This window comes from Chenopodium album, chromosome 27 (genome assembly GCF_948465745.1).
Source record: "Chenopodium album chromosome 27, dcCheAlbu1.1, whole genome shotgun sequence".
NCBI lineage: Eukaryota > Viridiplantae > Streptophyta > Magnoliopsida > Caryophyllales > Amaranthaceae > Chenopodium > Chenopodium album.
In genome coordinates this window covers 2,476,493-2,496,944 of record NC_137860.1, presented here as the reverse complement: position 1 = coordinate 2,496,944, position 20,452 = coordinate 2,476,493, and the positions used below count along the sequence as shown (strand labels likewise).

The window sequence follows — 20,452 nt, the reverse complement described above, 5'->3', positions numbered from 1 at the left end:
TTTTTTTTTTTTTTTTTTTTTTTTTTTTTTATGTAAGGATACTAGATACTTTAATATAATTGTATATTACAAAAAAGTAATTTATAATTTTATTTAATTTTTCTTACAAAATTTGTTATCAATTTATTCATGTAGATTAATTTTTCAAAGTTTTTCTTTTTTATAAAAATAAAATTTCATGTACCCGTTTTATATCCGTACTCGATTTCGTACGCGCCGTAAAATGAGCAAATGCCAAAACCTGAGGGCCAAAAACGAGTAAAGCACTTTATTTTAAAAATTTGGTACGTACTACGCTGCAATAACTGCATACTACTACGCCACTGAAAAATGAAACTAAAAGCCTACTAAACTAAAACTTCCCACTCCTTCCACGTTCAATTTCATTTTTCCAGAATTCTTCACTGCTTCTTCACTTTCTCTCTCTTCTAGGGTTTCTGCTGCAAATTTTCTGCGATTTTTCAACTTCAGGTTGAATTTCTACCCTATTTTACTTCTGATTATAATTTTCTAAATTTCTGTAATTGGTTTTGATCATCCATAATTATACTTGTATTTCTTTTTTTAGTGCTTCGTAATTTCCTGCATTTTCAACTGCTTCTTATTTTTTTGTTGATTATGTAAATGTGTTTCATTTTCTAGCAATTGCATCTCTGTGTTCTTTTGCCATTTTTGATTGTTGCATATTGTATGATTTTGCTTTGTTTTTGTCGCTGCAATGCTGTGTAATTTTTTGCATTTTTTGTATGTGTTATGATCAATTTCGCCTTTCTATAAAATATTAATGATTTATATGCTCAAGGATTTTTTGTTCCTGTTTTCTCTCATCATTTACAATCTAGGGTTTATCTTTGATCTAATTTAAGTAGTAATTTAATTTAATTGTCAATGTAGTAAGTTTAGGGCTCAAAAATCTGAACTATTGGTTCTGACTACTAAGATTATGAAAGATCATAACCAGCAATTATGCTGTTAGAAAAGAAAAATATGAGCCTAATTGATTATTGAATCAAATATCCCTAAAAGTATGAGCCCTATTTAATTATTGAATCAAACTTGGTTGTTAATGTATTGCAAAACACTTTAATGTGAGGATTGAGTTATGAAATCAAATTTGGAGCTTATATATTTTGAATTGTGCAGTCATTTGCGGATTATTTGATGGCATCTTCAGATGAAGAGGGTGAGATTTTCCCAGAGAGCGTGACTGATTATCAATTCATAAATCAGGAAAATGAACTTGTTTCATTTGCATTTTTGCCTCTTCTTTGGCCCAAGGAAAAGCCGGTTGATAATGTCAATCTCCAGATATTCCTTACTGGTGTTTCTGATGATGGCCTCCGGAAGGTATTTAAAAAAGTTGTAGCGTGGAGATACGAGCTTTCCTATGTACAGCCTGAGATCTCGGTTTTTTGCAAGGGTGACTTTTGGGTAAAACTTCTGAAGCCCAAAAAGCTGTTTGAGCCTACAATTAGGTCACTACTAATCACTATTCAGTGCCTTCATTTTGTTAAACGTAATGTAGAGGCTACTGAAAACTCTATATGGTGCCACTTGTCAAAAGTGTTCAGGTTTGTGGAATTTCTTTGGTTTTCTATTTGCTTTTTGTAACATGTATTCATTGCATTGCATCTATTGTGTTTATTATCATGTATTTCCATGAAATAATATTTTCCGCCATGGCGCCATGTATTGCAGCAGATATGAGGTTGCCCCTTCAGAAGATGACTTTATGAATCATATTTCACTAATTAGATTTGCCGCTGAACGTGACAAGACCTTATTGAACAATGAGGTATACTTCATCTGAATCCTATTTCAGTATAAGACTTTGGATTTGTGAGTATAACTTGTGTCATTAGATTGGGTGATTATGTCTTTGAATCTGCTTCTGTAATAAAATATTTTATGTAGTGTGGTAACCACTAATTGAAGTATTCCAATTAGCCAATGTAAATCAGTATTAATTATAAAGTACCTTGATTTTTGAGGACTTTTAGTTGATGAAAATACACCAATTATATGTAGATCAACATAATGGTGAGCGAATTGTGAGCTGTGTTGTTTATATGTGCTGGAGTAAGTGTAATGGCTGGTAACAGTTGATTTTACCTGTAAAGATAGTGCTTTAGATTTATTTTAAGATATTTATGTAACCATAATCATTGTCATAATGATCAAAAGCCTTATTGTACATATTAGGATTGTTCAAGAAGGGAGTGCAATAAAAGAATTTGATATAAGTACTCGTCCAAGAACATGTAATTTTGGAAACCAGGTTAAATAGAATTGCCTTATATGTATTTCGAAGTGGCTTAAATCAAAAAAATAACTTGTGATGTTGCTTGTGGACTAGTTTGAGCTTGTCAATTCAGGGTTTTTAGTCATTATTGGTTTTGGCATATTGAGGCTGGAGATTTCCTTGGGAGGGAATAGCAACTTTGAAATCTAGAGCTTGTCTAAGCTATCATTTTTACTGCAAATCTAATTGGTTCCAGGCAGGTTGATTTCTAAACCAAACCTACTTATGGCATCTAATTTGATAGACTTGAGTATCTTTTGCTGTAGTAAGACTTGATAATCTTTGAAACTGATTACTTGTTTAGTGGGGCATTTCGAATTCAAGGGGAAATTGTGCAATTGTAGCCTTGTAGGAGCCTTGTCACTTCTAGACCATGAGTGGGAAGAATTGCCAAATCAGTGGAGATGGGTTAATCGTGTTTGTCTCCAATATTTCTTCAAGTAAATAGAGAGATTAGGATTTTAGGTGGAGTAATTATTTCAAAATAAAATTTGTGAAAGTGAAATGTTGACCCCATGAACAAACCCAATGTGAGTGAAAGTGTTGTTCCACATTGAAAGAGTGTAAATGTGTTGGAATGTGTATCCTACATTGAAGAAACAAGAAAATTGTGTTCATTTTATAAGGCTAAGGGGCTACTCCCTTCTTTGGCATATGATTTTGTATAAATTGGACACTTGTGGTGGTTGCAACTAGTCATTAAACATAAATAGAGTGAATAAAGTAACTGCAAAATTAAAAATAAATGGAGTTATTAGAGTGGTAATGTGATGGAGAGAAAATAGTAAATATAAACTTATTCGAAATGTTGTCTTTAACCCATAATATTTGCACATTTTTCTCTATTTGATGATCAGGTTATCTGATAATTGATTATTTGATGATTATTTTGTGATTTATTTTTGATAATTATTCTGTTTTCTTCGATTTTTTGTGGAAATTTTGTACCAAACATGGACATCAAAGTCAGGGATTATGTTATCTGCAAATTTTTGTGAGGAAAAAAAAATCACTGGTTAGGGTTGGATTAAAGTTAGGAATTTTATGACAACAATAAATTTAAGTAACCAAAACAAAACCCCGGTTTGGGTGTAGGTTGGACACTGTCAAGTATTAGTGCTAGGTACCTTTTGAGGAATACTTATGAATTATGATGTTAGAGTGTTAGGCTTATCATATATGTCGAGGCTTATCAAGTTATCATGTATCTCATATTTGAGCTCTGTAACTTTTGCTCCTAAAAATTTGATATATGACATTACTTTTTAGGTTGATGTTGTTTGGTGAATTTGTTGTTTTATTGATTTCAGTTGTCATGCAAATCTTTCTTTAGGTGATTTAATTTATGTTGGGAATCTCGACTTGATATAATTAAATCACCTAAAGAAAGATTTGCATGACAACTGAAATCAATAAAACGACATAAAATCACCAAACAATAACAGGCTAAAAAAGCAGTGTCATATATCAAATTTTTTAGGAACAAAAGTTATAGAGCTTCAAATATGACATACATGATAACTTGATAAGCCTCGACATGCATGATAATCCTAAGACTCTAACATCACAATTTTAAAGTACTCCTCAAAAGGTACCTGAACTAATACTTGACACTCACACAGTGTCCATCGGGGTTTTGATTTCATATAATAATGTATGAGGAATTGAGGATAATGTGTTTGTTGGTTATTCAAAATTATTGTTGACATAATAATCCAACCTTAATCAGTGGTTTTTCTTTCCTCACAATTATGCGCAGATAACAGAATCCCTGACTTTAATGTCCATGTTTGGTACAAAATTTGCACAAAAAATCGAAGAAAACAAAAAATTATCAAACATAAATCACAAAATAATCATCAAATAACTAAATATCAAATAACCTAATCATCAAGTATCTTCGATGTATCAAACTAGGAAATCCTAGCTTGTGTTTCTCACTTTCTAATTTTATCATTCTATTAAATTGAGATGGTATTTAAAGTTTCTTCTTAGGCTTTGAAGTTCATTGACATCCTTAAGAAACTTTCTATTATATTTAAAATAGATGAATTCTAGAAGAGCAAAAAGCTTGTCTATAGAATCCAACACTTGACATCATGAAATTTGTGCTTGCATTTGCTGTAAATTCTGGAAGAGGAGTAAAGCTTGCCAAAAGTAATAAACATTTTTTGTCTTGAAATTTGTGCTTGGATTTGTTTCTAATGGAGTCTTTATGGATGCTTAAGAAATGCTTTCATTACTGATTGAATACTGTACATTTGCTAAGATGACATAATTGCCTTTTCTTTATTTCTTTTAAGATGTAATTATCTTTAATTTATATGATGAATTTCTTGTACAGTACATGCTTGGGATTCTTTTGGAAAAGCCTACAAAGGGGAAAGTGCTTCAAATGGTCAGTGCAAGATGTTGAAAATTAACCTCTATTATAATGTGTATATTAAACACATGATGACATCTATCTTTCTCTGACTAGGAAGGCTTGCCTGTGAAAAGGACTGATTTTATTGTTGATGAAGAGGATGATCCTTTTGAGGTTGATGACTCAATTGACAACGAGGACTTCTTTGATACATGTTGCTCCATTTGTGACAATGGCGGGGATATTCTTAGGTATATTTAAACCAAAACTTTTTTTTTTTTTTTTTTTTTTTTGAGGAATATTTAAATCAGCACTTAGGCTATGTTTAGTTCACCTTATTTTTATTTATTTCAAATCACCGTAAATTTTTTTTTAAAGCAGATTAAATAAGTTCTTATCATAGTTATTTTTTTATGTGCAATTTTTTATCGCTAAATATCTTTAATTTCATATTAAAAAAATTATAAAAATTACATATTGATAAGTTACTCATTATTACAAAACTAATACTTGATGTATATTTTTCTTATAAATTAGCGTACATATAAGGTCATGTTTAGTTAAATTAGACAATCAGATTAGGTCAGTAAAGTAGTTCAGAACAATAAGCTCACATCAGATTATATGAGAAGAAATAAGGTGAACTATAGCCTTAGCTGTATAAAATAAGTAAAAGTTGGGAAACTAGTCAAAAGTAAATTTTGTAAAACATTAAAAATAAAAAATCATTGTGCGGAGTAAATAATTAGGTGTGTAAAAGTACAAAATAATCAATATCAAAAGTAAGATTAGAAGTTTTTCTTATACTTCCTCCGTTTCTTATTAGTTGACATGTTTGATTTTGGCACACACTTTAAGAAAGGATGGGAAAGAAAGGCAAAAGACTAAACCCCCCCCACCCCACCTACTACCCATTACCACTCACTATACACTCATCAGTCTCCTCTCTCCTCCATGAATTAATACCACCATCACCACCGATGTAAATCTTATACTACCGCTACCACCTACACCACAACTACAAAATCATTACCGCCTAAAATCACTACCGGAAAGTTTTCACCCCCACTCCATGTTTAACAATCTTCGAACTAGAGAAAAAATCGAAATTATACACCATATAATTTATTAAGTCCGGGAATAACTAATTTTACACAACAAAATTGAGGTAAAGACAAGTCAAACATTGATTAAGGGAAGGGATGCGGCCGATCGTGGAGGAGAAACAAAATTTGGATTGGCAATGAGGGAGGTTGAAGGCGCCGGGAAGGACAAACAGGAAACGGCCGACGGTGAGGAAGGAGATAGAAGGTAGACGAGAAGGAGGTGCTTGAAATTTGGGTGAATGGGTGATGGATATAGGTAGTTGTTTGGGAGGAGATAGAAAATAATTGGGGTTTCCATAGTTGAACCAGTGAGAGAGAAGAGAGAAAATATAAAGTGGGTTTGTGTAGAGGAAGGGAGGAGGGAGAATGAGTGAGGGTAATTTTGACAATTTATTATACAAAACTTTCCCAAAATAGAAACGTGTCAACTAAAAAAAACGAAGTGTATATATATATATATATATGACTCGCTCCAATCTTTTTTGTATTATTCACTTTTTTACATTCTCTCTCTTAATTTATCCTACACATCTTTCACCCACTCACTTTTTATCAATAATTTCTTAAATTGTGTGTGTGTGTGTGTATGTTTGTTGTAGATATGTGCTTCCTCTGTTTTGTTAATATTGCACCACTTGTCTTTTGAGGAAGTTTCACTAATATTGCACCCTTTTTTAGGAAAACAAATACTACATCTTTGTTCACACTGCAAATACCTTATATACCCTTACTTTTTAACACTTGTTTCTTTAGCTTATGCTTACAATCACATGGGCAAATTTGTACTTTTTTCTTTCTTTCTCCCTTCTTTTCCCACTACAACAACAGCAACAACAACAACAACAAAACCTTAGTCCCAAAATGATTTTGGGTCTCTCTTCCTTTTTCCCACTACCAAAAAAAAAAAAAAAAAAAAATTGGAAAAAAAAAAAAGAATAGAGGATGTATAGGTCATTGATGTGAAAACTCACCTGTAAAAGTTCGTCAAAACTCATTTTTTAGCAGATCAAATAATATTTTTTTTAAAAAAAATGAGAAATTGCACCTAAAATAAAAAATTGACCTGCAGTTGTCATCAATTGAATTACCCCTTTAATAGTAGAGATTAAGTGATAGTTAGAAGGTGGGGAGAAAGAGGGGGGGGGGGGGGGGGGGGATGTATAGGTAGATGAAAGATTTAATATTCAAAACTCAAAAGCATCCTCTTGGTGGAGTAAAACTCGGTTGGTTTTGGAATGATGTTGTGTTTTTTTTCTCTTTCTGGAAAATAGTTGTTTCATGCTCCACTATTTTCTATGTAATTTATGGTTTTATTACTCACAACTTTGTCAGTTTAAATTGGGTCATGCTTTCCTCTTCCTCCTGGAAAATCTGCCTCATCAAATTATGACACAAATAAATTATCAGGGTACTCAGTAATAATTCATATTAATCCTTCAAGTCATGTATTGTTTTTATTCCTGGAGAACAGACAGTTGTATTCCTTTTTTATGTTTTTCATTTTAACAGCTGTGAAGGGAGATGCATGAGATCCTTTCATGCAACTGAGGAATCTGGAGAGGGATTATGTGAAAGTCTTGGCCTGTCAACAGCGCAAGTTAATGTAGGCAACTTTCTGCTACTCAAGGTCATTTATGGACTAACTACTAGCAATATCATTTTGCATGTGTTATAATTGGTATCTTTTTGCAGGCTATTCCTGTTTTTAAATGCAAGAACTGTCGATATCAGCAACATCAATGTTTTATTTGTGGGAAGTTAGGCTCATCTGATTTATCTTGTAATCCAGAGGTATACCTTTATGGAATTTTTACTTGACTTCTCTTTTAACTTCTTTGGTACAATACTGCAATTTCGTTGTCAAGTCAAATAAACAGCCTTGTAATTGTTTACAACATGGCTTTTGTTTTTAAAGACCCTATATCAAGAATTTATTGAGTGAAAAGTCAAACAGATATATATGATTAAATACTAGTAGTATTCAACTCAAATTTATATAGTTTCTCTTCCCTTTTCAAGTAAAGTTGATAAACTACCCTATCTTATTTATCTATTTGTTTTTGGTACTCTGAAGTTATCTGGTACTACTGGGTGGATAGTAGTGTTATTGCTGGCTTGCAGTCTTCAAGTTAGCCTGTTAGGGTGCATTAGTGTTGTAATGAGTAATGACATTGTCGTATAAATAAAATGGGCATCTGCAGTACTGAGTTTCTCTTTATTTGTGTGGCACGACTTTGAGCTTTACAGCATAGTTCATCTAACACAACTTCTTTCAGGTCGTCCCCTGTATTGCTGCTAATTGTGGCCGGTTTTATCATCCTAGTTGTGTTGCCAAAGAACTTCAAAAGAGAAATGATACCCAGGATGATGATCTTGAGAATAAAATAGCTGCAGGAGAGTCGTTTGCTTGTCCTGTACATAAATGTTTTGTTTGTAAGCACGTAGAGGATAGAGAAGTTGATGAACTACAATTTGCAGTTTGTAGACGTTGTCCTAAATCATATCATAGGAAATGCTTACCAAGGTATTCGTTTTTGAATGATTGTTTTATGTTGTATATTGGTTTTAATTTATAATTGCTTAACTTTCTTTTGCTTTTTCAGAGAATTTTCTTTTGAAGATGATGATGAGAATGGAATCCTACAAAGAGCTTGGGATGGTCTTTTGCTAAAACGTATTTTGATATACTGCATGTATGTTATTTTTTGTAATGCAAAATTTGAGATCTGAACTGTGGTTTCCATCTATGTGTTTTGATTTGCTTTAAACTTTGGACAGGGACCATGACATTGATCCAACACTTGGCACCCCGTTGAGGAACCATATAGCATTTCCTGGTAAAGAGAGAAAACTTGTATCAGAGAATCGTTTGCCTAGAGTGAATGTCCTGCCTAAGAAAAGGAAAATGATTCCGTACCATCCTCCAATTGAAACTGTTGAACGGAAGATTGTAAAACAAGCGGATAAGGTACATTGTCCTAGTTTTAAGGGAAGTGATTCAACTAGGCAAGTCGGAAATGGTAGTATCAAACCTAGTTCTGATGCACAGAAGAATTCAACCTTCAGTAATCTGACTTCTGTTTCAAGACGTCATGTGAAATTTTTGCCAACATTAACTACAAGTAAAACAGTGCGTGAGCCGAGTAAATTCATTTCTGAGAAAAGTCTGAAGTCAAATGTGGTGAAGCTTGGCAATGCTAACAAATTTGTGAGGAAACTCAATACTGTTCATTCAGCTAAGCCCCTGCTAGAGAAACAAAACTTCTCAAATCCTGTTGACGTTCAAATTGAGAAAAGGTGAAGGGTTGGTTCTTAATGCTAATATGTACTTTTGGTAATTTTAAAATTCACGACATTTTTACTGCAGAATTAATGCTCTGATGGAAAATGTCAATGCTTCTTTTAATGTGGATGAATTTAAGAAGCAGCAGTTTGTTCCTTCCAATTACAAGCCTTCTCAAATTCCGTTAGATAAGACTCTGTCAAAGGTGAAAGTACAGGTCACAGTTCAGGTAAATTTTCTGAACCTGTTGAAACTTTTGCTGCTCATGTTTTTTAACTGTCAAATGTCTGTTGGCGTTTTGAATGTTCTTTTCCCCTTTTAAATGTTGCAGGCCATTCGAACAGCCTTAAAGAAGATCGAAGATGGTGGCACTATTGAAGATGCAAAGACCCACTGTAGCGCAGGATTGCTTCGCCAATTTCCATCATGGAAGGTTTGGACTGTTATAATGAACTTTCCTTTCAGTACACATAGTTGTTAATTTAGTCACCGGGATACTAGTAATTGTTAATGGAGTATTGGCCAAAATACCATTTGATGTGTAGATGCTACTGTGAATCAGTGGTATGACTTTTTGTTTATTTTGGGAATCAAAAATATTCAATACAGGAAAAATCGCCCTAATAGCAACTACCAACTATAATATAAACATGGATTGAAGTTTTGACTATGGGGATGGGTTTATGTTATTGTTGCTTTGTACCCTTCCTATATGGAAATTTTGGGTAAAAACTGATGGGTAAAGTGGGCTAGTGGGGTTATGAATATCAAATATTTTCACATGCTAGTACTTATGGGCTATGCTTTTTATGACAGCTTGCTGCCTGTGTCTTACCCATTTATCGTGATGTATATATTGTTAAAAAAGCGTTGTAAAGGAGATGATTAAATAAATGTTAAATGTTGAAAAGCTTTTCTGTTGCATGAATTTTGTAGCTTCCCCCTCTTTTGCTTGAAACAAGTTAATTTGGTTTAGATTTTACTCTTTTTATATTACTGATTTTAGCAATTAGAGTAAGTGTGGTAATGACTTCAACTAACTTGCAACTGTGCATCTGTAAGATTCCATCTACAACAGGGAGCAGTTATCAGAAGGGCACGCAATTTCATAGAGGAATTGTTTAAGATAGTTTGAATATGGATAGTGTGTAAGTTAGTATGCTAAAAATTGAGATGGATATGTTATGGCCTCATGTGAAAATCACCCTTGCATCTTAATCTCTTGCCATATTGCTCTAGATTTACACCCAACTTGCTCCTGATCATTAAATTGGCATTCTGCTCACTGATTTATTAATCTGCATGCACCTTTATTTCCTTTGGCAAGCGTAGGATGATGGCTTAAGGGACTAAGGCTTTGTTCTCTTCACCTAAAATAATGTGTTTTGAACTGAATTTTCTAAAGTCTGATCTGGTCTGTTATCCGAATTGTTTTGGTTTGTTTTGATTTGACTGAACTTTGACCTTAGTTTTATGTTAATGTGTAAGAAAAAACATTATCAAGTGGGATATTGTTAGATTCGTCTCAATGTGTCTTTTTCAAATATCTAATTTATATAATTATTGCAAATTCGTAATTAAAGGTATATGATAATATGCAAATGGAAATACGAAGATTTGATTTAACCTGAATTTTTAAGACTAGTTTGATTTGGTCTGATTTTAACAAGGCTAAAAGTTAAGAATAAGGTGAAGAGAACAAAGTCTAAATGGGCTTGATTTCAAGTAATTTATTTCATGCTAATTGAAACACTTATATTGGCTATATTGTTGCAGAAAAGGCTTGATGTGTATCTTTCACCTTTTATATATGGCATGTCCTATTCATCCTATGGACGACACTTCACAAAATCGGATAAGCTTCAAGAGGCATGTTCTTCTTTTACCAGATAAGAAATCTCTTTTATGATGATTCTTCTACTTTAATTTTCACAGACAATTGAATTTAGGTGAACTAATTGCGAATTTACTGCAAAGCTCATGATTAAAGAAATAATATATGAGATTTTTTTTAAGGGAATGTTCATGATGAATACTGCTTAGTTGATGATTGTGAAAATGCACCCTGGATATCTGCAGACGGCATTGCGCGTGAAATTATACGAACTGTTTACATCAATCAATGAATGCTATAAATATGCTTTACTGAAGTATTGCATTATTATGAAAAGACATTGACCAAATTAGAATGTATGACTACTATGACAATTATGGGAAACATTGGAAAAAGTTTATAGGGCCTTCCTTGATTGTGTGTTTTACCTTTTGAATGGAAAGGTTAATAGTAGTGTTTCTTTTTTTTTCCCCCTGTTATAGAACTTGTGTTTTTGTTACTACTAGTATAACTTTTAAATAAGCTTTTTATTGTGAGTAATGTCGCAAACTCGCATTAAAACATTGTTGTTTTTACGGTTTGGATTGGGTTCCATAAATCTTTACATAGCCACACCACCAACATTATTATTCAAATCATCTTGGTGCTCTTGTACTTTTTCCATATAATTTATTGCTACTTGCCTTAAACCTCATGAGAGTTTTTTTGACAATTTTTAAAATTAGCCGAGACATTAGCTTACTTAGTCACTTGTATAAGATTTCTTATTTTAATGCTTTAGGTAATAATTTTTGCAAAATGATAACTTCTCACTGTTGTAATTCCCTTAGATTGATATATTTCAAATTTTATCTACAACCTCTTTTTTTATTATTTGCAATGATTTGACATAAAATGTGAGTAGGAATTGTCTAATGGTTGCAAATAATATGAAATGGAGGTACTTTTAAGAGATTGGTTTCAACTTCCTTTTAGTCTTTTTAGTTTGACGGGAGATTCATCAATGACCCAAATCTATACCTTAACTTGTATCACTTAGATCTACATCAGCTACAATGTTTAGCTAAATTGTTGTCCTTATTAATGAACAATTTTTGAGGTAGAAACTTATAGTTTTTATATTTGATTTTCTAAAATTATGCAAAGAATTTGTGTGCGCATGTTGGTGAGGACAGTGGTGTCTGATGATAGATGCTAAGAAGAGAGTATTGCCTCTAGATCTCAATATACAAGTGCTTTTCGAATATATCTCATGAATATATATTCTTTTTTTTTTTTTGGGATGAGATGAATATATCTCATAAATGGTTTAAGAAGCTGTTTTAATGTAAACCTACAAATACTATCACTTATGCTGATTTCTGATTAGCATAGATTTTGCTGCTTTGCAGTTTCCATGTGGTTGTTGATGGTATTGTAAATCACGTAGAAGCATGCCCCCTCTCCTTCCTCTTCTCTCCCCCCACCAAAAATAAAAAATCCCCTTGCACATAATCTAATGATTCTTTTATTTACTTTTCCAGATAGTTGAAAGGCTACATTGGTATGTCCAAGACGGTGATATGGTGAGAACTCTTTCCTTGATCACACCTTCTTTATTTCGTACTCAAGTTCCAAGCGATGAAAAAATCTACAAGAAAAATGTAGCAGCACATCTTGGGTATGTATGTGGTGGCAAAATTGTAAAGAGGACCAAAAGTGAACGCAAAGCTAGTTGAGGCTACATTATAGCAGTCTAGCTATTCAGATGGTAGATCCTAATATGATCATTGGTATCATCACTGAGTTGCTGATGTAATTTGAACTGCCTATTGTGTTATAGATAGTGGACTTCTGCTGTGGTGCTAATGAATTTAGCTGTTTGATGAAAAAGAAGCTGGATGATGTTGGGAAGAAGTGCTATTTCAAAAATTTCGATCTCTTTCCATCAAAGGTGGACTCATTTCTCATTACTTATAAATGAATTATTGGCATCTTGATATTGTTCGTATTTTGGTACTTTGACCATTGTCAGTAGTTCCAATCCTGACTAGCTAGTCATAGTTACCAAGACACTACTTTTCTGGTATATAATATGAAATCATAGAAAGTCCACAAACCACCACTCTCTCACATAGTTTGCACATTTGGTAAAAGTACAGCTGCTCATATTACTAGATTTAAAATGTCAGCCATCCTATAACCCCCATTTACTATTTATAGCTTGCCTGGGAGGAATAATAAAATCAGCATTTTTTATCCAGTGTAGATTGTAGAAGCTTCTATATGTATAATTGTTTAATAGATGCTATCATGCTGCTAGCCTGCTTGTATAAATGGCTTAAATTGTAGCTTGGAATGGTCCTAGCTCCAAAGCTTTAAGTGATTGTAATTTGTCATAAAATTAATGAAGTTGAAAGAGAATTGTGACTAAGAAGTGAACTAAAGGAAAATCGTAAGTGGATTGTAATGTTGATGCTTTTGATCCCCACCACAGCATTACAATATCAGACCTTTTGAGTGGTTGGATAGTATGGATACTAATAAGATATGAGAGCTATCTCGATTCTCCCCTCTCCAGGATTTGGGTTCACTCATCCAGAAGACCTGAATTCTATGGTGTTGATTAATTTTCCAGTTATTATTAGGAAGGTTGGACCATGCTGTGTTATATGGGTTGTTGAAAATTTTTAACTGTGGCTTGTCTATTAAGGTTTAATTAATCACGGGCTTTGTTTGTAAGCTGGGAAATCTGGAAAGAATGAGAATATCATTGGCTGGGTCTTTTATATATTGTGTTAGATGATGTTAAGAATGAGATCAGCTGTTTCTTTGTATTCTTTGTTCTACTATCTTACCTGGTTTAGGAAACAGAATGCACATCAGATTTACTCACTCTGTTCTTGATCCAGAGATCATAGGGGCAACTGTTTACTTTTCTGTCACTACTATGCATGATTAAAATTGTAATATGGGATACTGTTGAGTGTTGATTGATTATTATTCAACGTACTGCAGAATGATTTCAATTTTGAGCGAAGGGATTGGTTTAGTGTTCAATCTGGAGAACTGGCAGAAGGCTCTCGACTGGTGAGAGTTGTGCCTGGCTCAGACTTGATATCATTAATTTTTTCATTGTTCATTGAACTTGTGCCTTTATTCTTTTTCCTGTTGGCTAGATAATGGGGTTGAATCCTCCTTTTGGAGTTAAGGCATCACTGGCTAACCAGTTCATTGATAAGGCTCTTCAATTTAACCCAAAGCTTCTCATTTTTATTGCCCCGCCAGAAACTCGAAGGTATGGGCATGAGTTATCTAATTTCTGAATCTCTCCTTTACCCCACTTTTCCCACTAAGTAAATTATCATTGTAGGCTTGATTCTGGGAAAGGTCCGACACGCACGAGGTACGATTTGATATGGGAGGATTCAAATCTACTCTCTGGCGAGGTATGTGGTATGAAGTAGTCTAATTTCTATCCTAATTTCTTACGTATTTCTGACTTTTAAGGTCGGTTATGCAATTGATTTGTTTGCTGTTAGGCATTCTACCTTCCTGGATCTTGTGATATTCGTGAAAAGCAAATATCACAATGGAACAATGTTACTCCTCCCCTTTATCTCTGGAGCCATCCTGACTGGACTAGGAAGCACAGGAAAATTGCCTACAGGTGCGGACACTCTCAGATTTCTGGTCAAATAACATGCTCTCGCCCACCACCTACTTGGAACTATATACTCGAAGAGCAGCAAGATTGTTACGGTGATTTCTCCCATCTGATGAATATGTATGGTGATCTTCCCCGCATTTTAGATGATGTTCCGGAACATAATCATAACCCAATGATAACAAATGTGGCAGGACAACCGGAAGCCAATGTGTGCATTACTCCTGTTGACAACCTGGAGGACATGGATATCTCTCCCACCAATTCTCCAAGTTACTTTATCTCTTGAGTCTTGACTCATTGACTTGTAAATTCCTTGGTTCCTTGTAAAAGTAGTTAGCGAAAAAATGTCATTACTCATATCTATCGTACTATATAAGCTGTGAAGTCTGTCAACTCTGCTAACTAGGCACACCTATACTCAGTGAATATTGCCCTATTTTGCGATCAATATTCATCATGGCCACTGCAGTTTTGTAAAGCTTAAATTGTCTTTAAGTATATCAAGCATCTTGGTTACTAGCTACGTTTATGCACAAGATTTCCTTTTATTTTAATCATCATTCGACAAACTAGAGAACTGGATTTGAAGTGGTTGTACAAAAATTATTTCCATCTTGTTTCCCAATTTGTGTTTGCTGCTCTTAGCGAGAAATGGATGTGTGTAACTACATAGGAAAGTCTACAAATAAGGATAAAACCGGTGTCATTTTAACAAGCCAATAAGGGGCATATATCAGAAGCAGCCCTCTTTAGGGATGTAATTAGTTTTTTGTTACATTCTGTTAATTTACAAAATATGTAACTACAATTCTGCAGAAATGTACTCTGTATATTACAAGCACCAAAATGCCTCCGGTCATAGTTGCACTTGCAATTATGCCTGGGGCATGTAAAATTACACTTTAGGTCTACAGGCCAACTGGATAGTTAACTTGCATCGTTAAGGGAATTCAGCCGTCTAAATCTCTGATCAAGTTCTTTCATGACAGCAGGTTCCTGCTTTTTCCTCTGCTTTGATATTGTGTTGGTCATAGAACCAATTTTATCAAAAGCAACCTGCACAAAGTAGCCAGCAATCAGGATCCAAAATTTTGAAGGGAGATGATAGCAGGAATTCCAAATTTGTTAATCAACACAACCAATAGACACCTACTCCAGGATGAACAAGTTTCTAAGCCAAAATTCCCTGGACTCTAGTACTTGTGTCATGCAAGTGTAGCTCTTATTTTATTGACGAATTTTCTGTTATCTATAATCTTATTGTCCAAAAGGACAGTGACCATGCATATGTCGGAGTGTTAAAGATACAACACAGGTTGAGTTAAAATGAAGAATCTAAGTAGCATAGTATTCTAAGCTAAAAACTGATATTGCCAGCTCCAAAAAGAAAATTCAGTACAAACTTCAGCTTACCGTCAATAAATCATCAGGGTCAAACATGTGGTGAGTAGTTTTATGCAATATGCTTATTACATCACCAACATGATGGCTCAGAAGCAATTCATCCTCTTTCATCTGCAAGTAAATATTATACTGTATAAGAAACTGTTCATCTTATCGTCACAAACTCACTCTAACCATGTCTAATTCATAAAGATTTGACCTCCAAACAAAAAATTGGAAGACAAAGATATTAATAGCACAGAGGATGAGAAAAGACTCACCTTAAATATAGCCAAAGCTACGTGGAACAAAACTTTAGCTCCCTCGTAAAATAGAACATCCCACACCCGCATAGTTGTCTGTGCAATGTACTCCAGGCAGTTATGAGAGGGAACAAACTTTAAATATTGGAAAACAGATAGATAAGATAAAATTCTTTGATCAAACCTCTGAAGGTAAGCTTTTTGAAAAGAGGCACAAGAACCATTCAGTGGCAACAAGGGAAACATCAAACTCTAAGGCTTCCAAATGAGTAGCTATCCTGCAATTTTTTGTTTCAAATTTTTTTATGAATACAATTAAAATAGTTGATATAATAGGGCAATCAATTTCTTATGGAAATACAATGGTACCTCGGATACTTTTGAGTGAGTAAATCCTGAAATACTCTTTGCTCAACATGGCACCCAGATAAGTTATTTGAGTAACAGTCACTGACTAATACATTTTCCAATAGGACAGCTAGCATCCAAAAAGCATCTTCCTCTGTCTTCATAACGAGTAACAGTAATGCTGCAACATAGTTTAAACCCTGAAACACCAAATGAGCTAGGTTAATATGTGGAGCAGGAGTACAGTTCTACATGTACAAAATACTTTTCTGTCATATAAAGGGACGGAGGGAGTAGAAATGAATGTTGTAAGTTTATGACAAGTGATACAATAATACAAACAATATTAAAATCAGCCTAAATGCTTCAATTGAAGAATCATTGAATGATACGAAATGAGAGAAACATGAAGTGTACCAGCACTAATAATGTCAATTCCCTTATTTTTCTACATTAAACGAGATAATAGAATCACCTGACAGTAACCAACATAAGAATCACGAAAAGAGTACCCAACAAGAACACGCCGGAGTGCTGCATGGCCCTCAGGTGTATCCAACCAAGGGTGGCCAGGAAAAGTCCGAGGCAAGTCCTGCAAATATATTGGAGACTTCATGAATTCTGCAGAAGAATTTACACATATTCCTAAATATATTCAAATCAATACGCATTAATGCCAGTCACAACGATGAGCCACATTTCCCATTTTCATGTCATGGACAAGCTGACCATTAATGGCCAAGGAGATACTAAATATAAAAAACTTAATTGCTATACTTGTTCATTTATCGTTACGCAATGAATTTGTAATGTTACAGGAATGCTGTCAACCCAGGTACTAGCCACACTATTTGGCTCTGCACTTTAAGTTCATATGGTCCCTTATTCGAGGGAGTGAACATATATGTATGAAATCACAATTGTAAAATGATGTTACTAATTTTCTCTAAAATTACACCACCATATTTACAAACTACTAGTACATGATTTGCACGCATTGGAGGATTAAAGGGTTCACAAGGATAACCGTTCCCTTGTCTTTCACTTCTATATCAGTTGGATTGCTCTGACAGGACCGCAAGACTGCAACTATAGTAAAGCGATATCAACAAAAATCCACAGAGCTCCAAATTTGAGACCTGTAGGCAAATTACTAAACTGATAGCGTGATGCCATAAACATGACTATCAAATTCTATCTATGGCTTCATCAGCTAGAGCTCATACAAAACCTCATGATCCACCAACTATGACAGGAACGCCTCATCACATTGTAAGCTAATAACATACATTTGGAATGCCAAACCTGCTATTACATTGGAATGCCACTACCCCATCCATGGCTCATCACACATAACTAGGGTGAAGATACATCATCACACTAATCTTACCAAATGTATCATGGCATCAATTACTATTAAGTACACACATAACAGAAAAGGAACTGGATTGGTCAATGTCTTCTTTAAAAAAGTACAAACACAGAAACCTCAATAAGGCAAATCCTAGAGTTAACCATACAAAGTTGATTACCATACAAAGAAAATCACATGCTCTCATCCAGCAAATAGTCTATTAACTTGACGTCAATCATAAATTTAAAAAGTTGATTAAACAGGAAAACATCCAAATCAAAATCAAAGTCAACAGAAAACAACCCATTTTTACAATGTAAACCAAATTAATCCACCCTGCAAACAAACAATAGCAAGAAACAATCCAACTATAAGACTGATCAACACAGCCCAAAAAGAACCAATTCAACTCACATGATCAATCTGTTTGGTAGCGGCCGTGGCCTTGCCCTCGGTCGCCTTAATAAGATCATCATAATAACTCTCAGGCACGGTCGATTTCTTCTTAGCAGCACCAGACAATGCAAACCAGATCTTAGGCCTCAAAACTGGTGGAATCCCTTTCCTAATCAACCTTTTCAATGTGATTGCATTAGCTAAAGCTGATAATTTAAGGGATGCTTTTAGGGTTGATGAGACTTGAGTATGAAGGTACCAATTAGCACCTTTGCTAGCTTCCAATGCCCACCAAACCCTTCCTTGTTCCCTCACTTTTTCTCTCACCTCATTCAACACATTCACATCATCAACATTCCCTTCAACTGAAAACCCATAAATATCTTGAAATTTTACTGTCAAATTTGCCCTCCTTGTATGAAGACTAGGCCTATAGTTGATTATTTGTGCCTGGTACTCAAATGACATATTTCTTTTGCTTTCTGTTGCATACATTTTTTTTTTTTTTCTCTTTCTGGGGTTTTCTGAATTGATCAAAGATTTTCAAATTCAAGGACCCAAATGTTTGATTTGATCAAAAGAGTTCAAATTTTGAGCTAAATTGCTTGAATTTCCAATACCCAGATAAAGAAAACCCCTAAACTTGGTCCAATAAAACTTGATAAAAATTCAAAATTGAAGAAGAATGTTCCTAGAAGATCTAATCACACACAAAAATGGGCAAAAATTGAATCTAACAACAGATAAATTGACCCCAAAAAATAAATTTACTGTACAATTCTACCCTTTTTATCCACAATTTCAAATGATTGGATGAAATGAACAGCCTCTTCTAACAACAACAAAACAAATAAAGACAAACAAAATCAGCAATAAATATCAACAACAACAAAAAAAGGAATTTATTCAAAATAATCCCAAGAAAATGGGGAATTAATTAAGGGTAATAAAAAAAGATGATAATAGAACTAAACAAGGAAAAAAGGTGGGATTTTTATTGATTTTTTTTCCTTGTGTAATCTAGAATGCAGAAAATTGAGAGGAAAAAGAGCAAAATGGGGGTAATAATAAGAAGAAGAGGATAATCTGCAAAGTATGCGGGGATTTGAGAGGAGAGAGAAAGAGAGGTGAGGAGTACACGACGGAGATTCAGCTTCTATCTTTCTTGACAGCCACCCTTGTTAGAGGAGCCTCGAGCTCACTACTTTAGGAAAATTTGTCAAAAACAACCTTTTAAAGTGTTCACTTTATTTAAAACAACCTTTTAAAATTTTTTTTGCAATTTCAGACCACATTATAAAATTTTTTTATCAAAGACAACCAAATGTTACTTTTCGGCGTTGACTCTCTTTTTCCCGATGTTGACCACGAGTGTGCGAGTCACGTGACCTCCTATATTGCTTAATACACCCCTTTTCCCCTCCAATTAACTCCTATTAAAACCCCTGCTTCTCTTTCATCCCTCTTTTTGTACGAGTGAATTGGAGGGAAAATTGATGTATTAAGCAATGTACGAGGTCATGTGCGTTGCACACTAATGGTCAACATCGGGAAAAATAGAGTCAAACGCCGGAAAGTAGTATTTGGTTGTCTTTGATAAAAAAATTTTATAATGTGGTCTGAAGTTGCAAAAAAAAATTTAAAAGGTTGTTTTTAGTAAAGTGGACACTTTAAAAGGTTGTTTCTGACAAATTTTCCTTTTTTTTTTTTTTTTTTTTTGGTTGATAAATTATGATAATTTTATTGTAATTTTATTAGGACAAGAATTTCAAACGTTATGATTTGAGAAAGCTTGAATTTTTTGGTGGGGTGCAATTTCATGACATCATTAGCATTTTTGAAATGAGGACTAATTATAATTATTAATAGGATATGAAATCTATGATTTTAGTGAGATTTGGACAAAACATAAGTATGATTAAGTTTTACTATAAAATAATTGTTTTTTTTTATAGCTAATTTCATACTTTATGTGTTATTTAATTGTATTTTAAAACGACTTTTGTGCAATTAAGGGTGACGGCTATTGTATGAATTAGGTCAGTTTCTAACATAAGCTGAAATAGTGCCGATTCCTAACTTGATTCGGATCGGTTAATCAATCAATCAATCAATCAAAGCCTTAATCCCAAAAGTGGGGTCGGCTAACATGAACCAAATTTGATTATT

At 33.9% G+C, this 20,452-nt stretch overlaps 2 protein-coding genes across 2 annotated transcripts; one reads left to right on the top strand and one right to left on the bottom strand.

The window, feature by feature from the left end:
• The first annotated feature begins 1,161 nt into the window (after window positions 1-1,161).
• On the top strand, window positions 1,162-15,039 carry LOC145618985 (protein ENHANCED DOWNY MILDEW 2-like). The gene is made up of 22 exons (XM_081673590.1): window positions 1,162-1,571; window positions 1,699-1,795; window positions 1,915-1,918; window positions 2,029-2,095; window positions 2,203-2,261; window positions 2,607-2,719; window positions 4,647-4,700; window positions 4,782-4,918; window positions 7,283-7,376; window positions 7,466-7,564; window positions 8,050-8,297; window positions 8,377-8,466; window positions 8,552-9,070; window positions 9,141-9,285; window positions 9,388-9,489; window positions 10,833-10,925; window positions 12,414-12,455; window positions 12,713-12,823; window positions 13,888-13,959; window positions 14,049-14,167; window positions 14,243-14,318; window positions 14,412-15,039. The coding sequence occupies exons 1-22, from the start codon at window positions 1,162-1,164 to the stop codon at window positions 14,823-14,825; spliced, it is 3,165 nt and encodes a 1,054-aa protein (XP_081529716.1). The 3' UTR covers window positions 14,826-15,039.
• Window positions 15,040-15,225: 186 nt separating this feature from the next.
• On the bottom strand, window positions 15,226-19,485 carry LOC145620863 (uncharacterized). The gene is made up of 7 exons (XM_081675584.1): window positions 18,302-19,485; window positions 17,009-17,125; window positions 16,555-16,733; window positions 16,370-16,463; window positions 16,204-16,281; window positions 15,953-16,054; window positions 15,226-15,595 (listed from the first exon to the last, which is right to left on the bottom strand). Exons 1-7 carry the CDS (start codon window positions 18,776-18,778, stop codon window positions 15,467-15,469), a joined length of 1,176 nt encoding a protein of 391 aa, XP_081531710.1. The 5' UTR covers window positions 18,779-19,485; the 3' UTR covers window positions 15,226-15,466.
• Window positions 19,486-20,452: the final 967 nt, after the last annotated feature.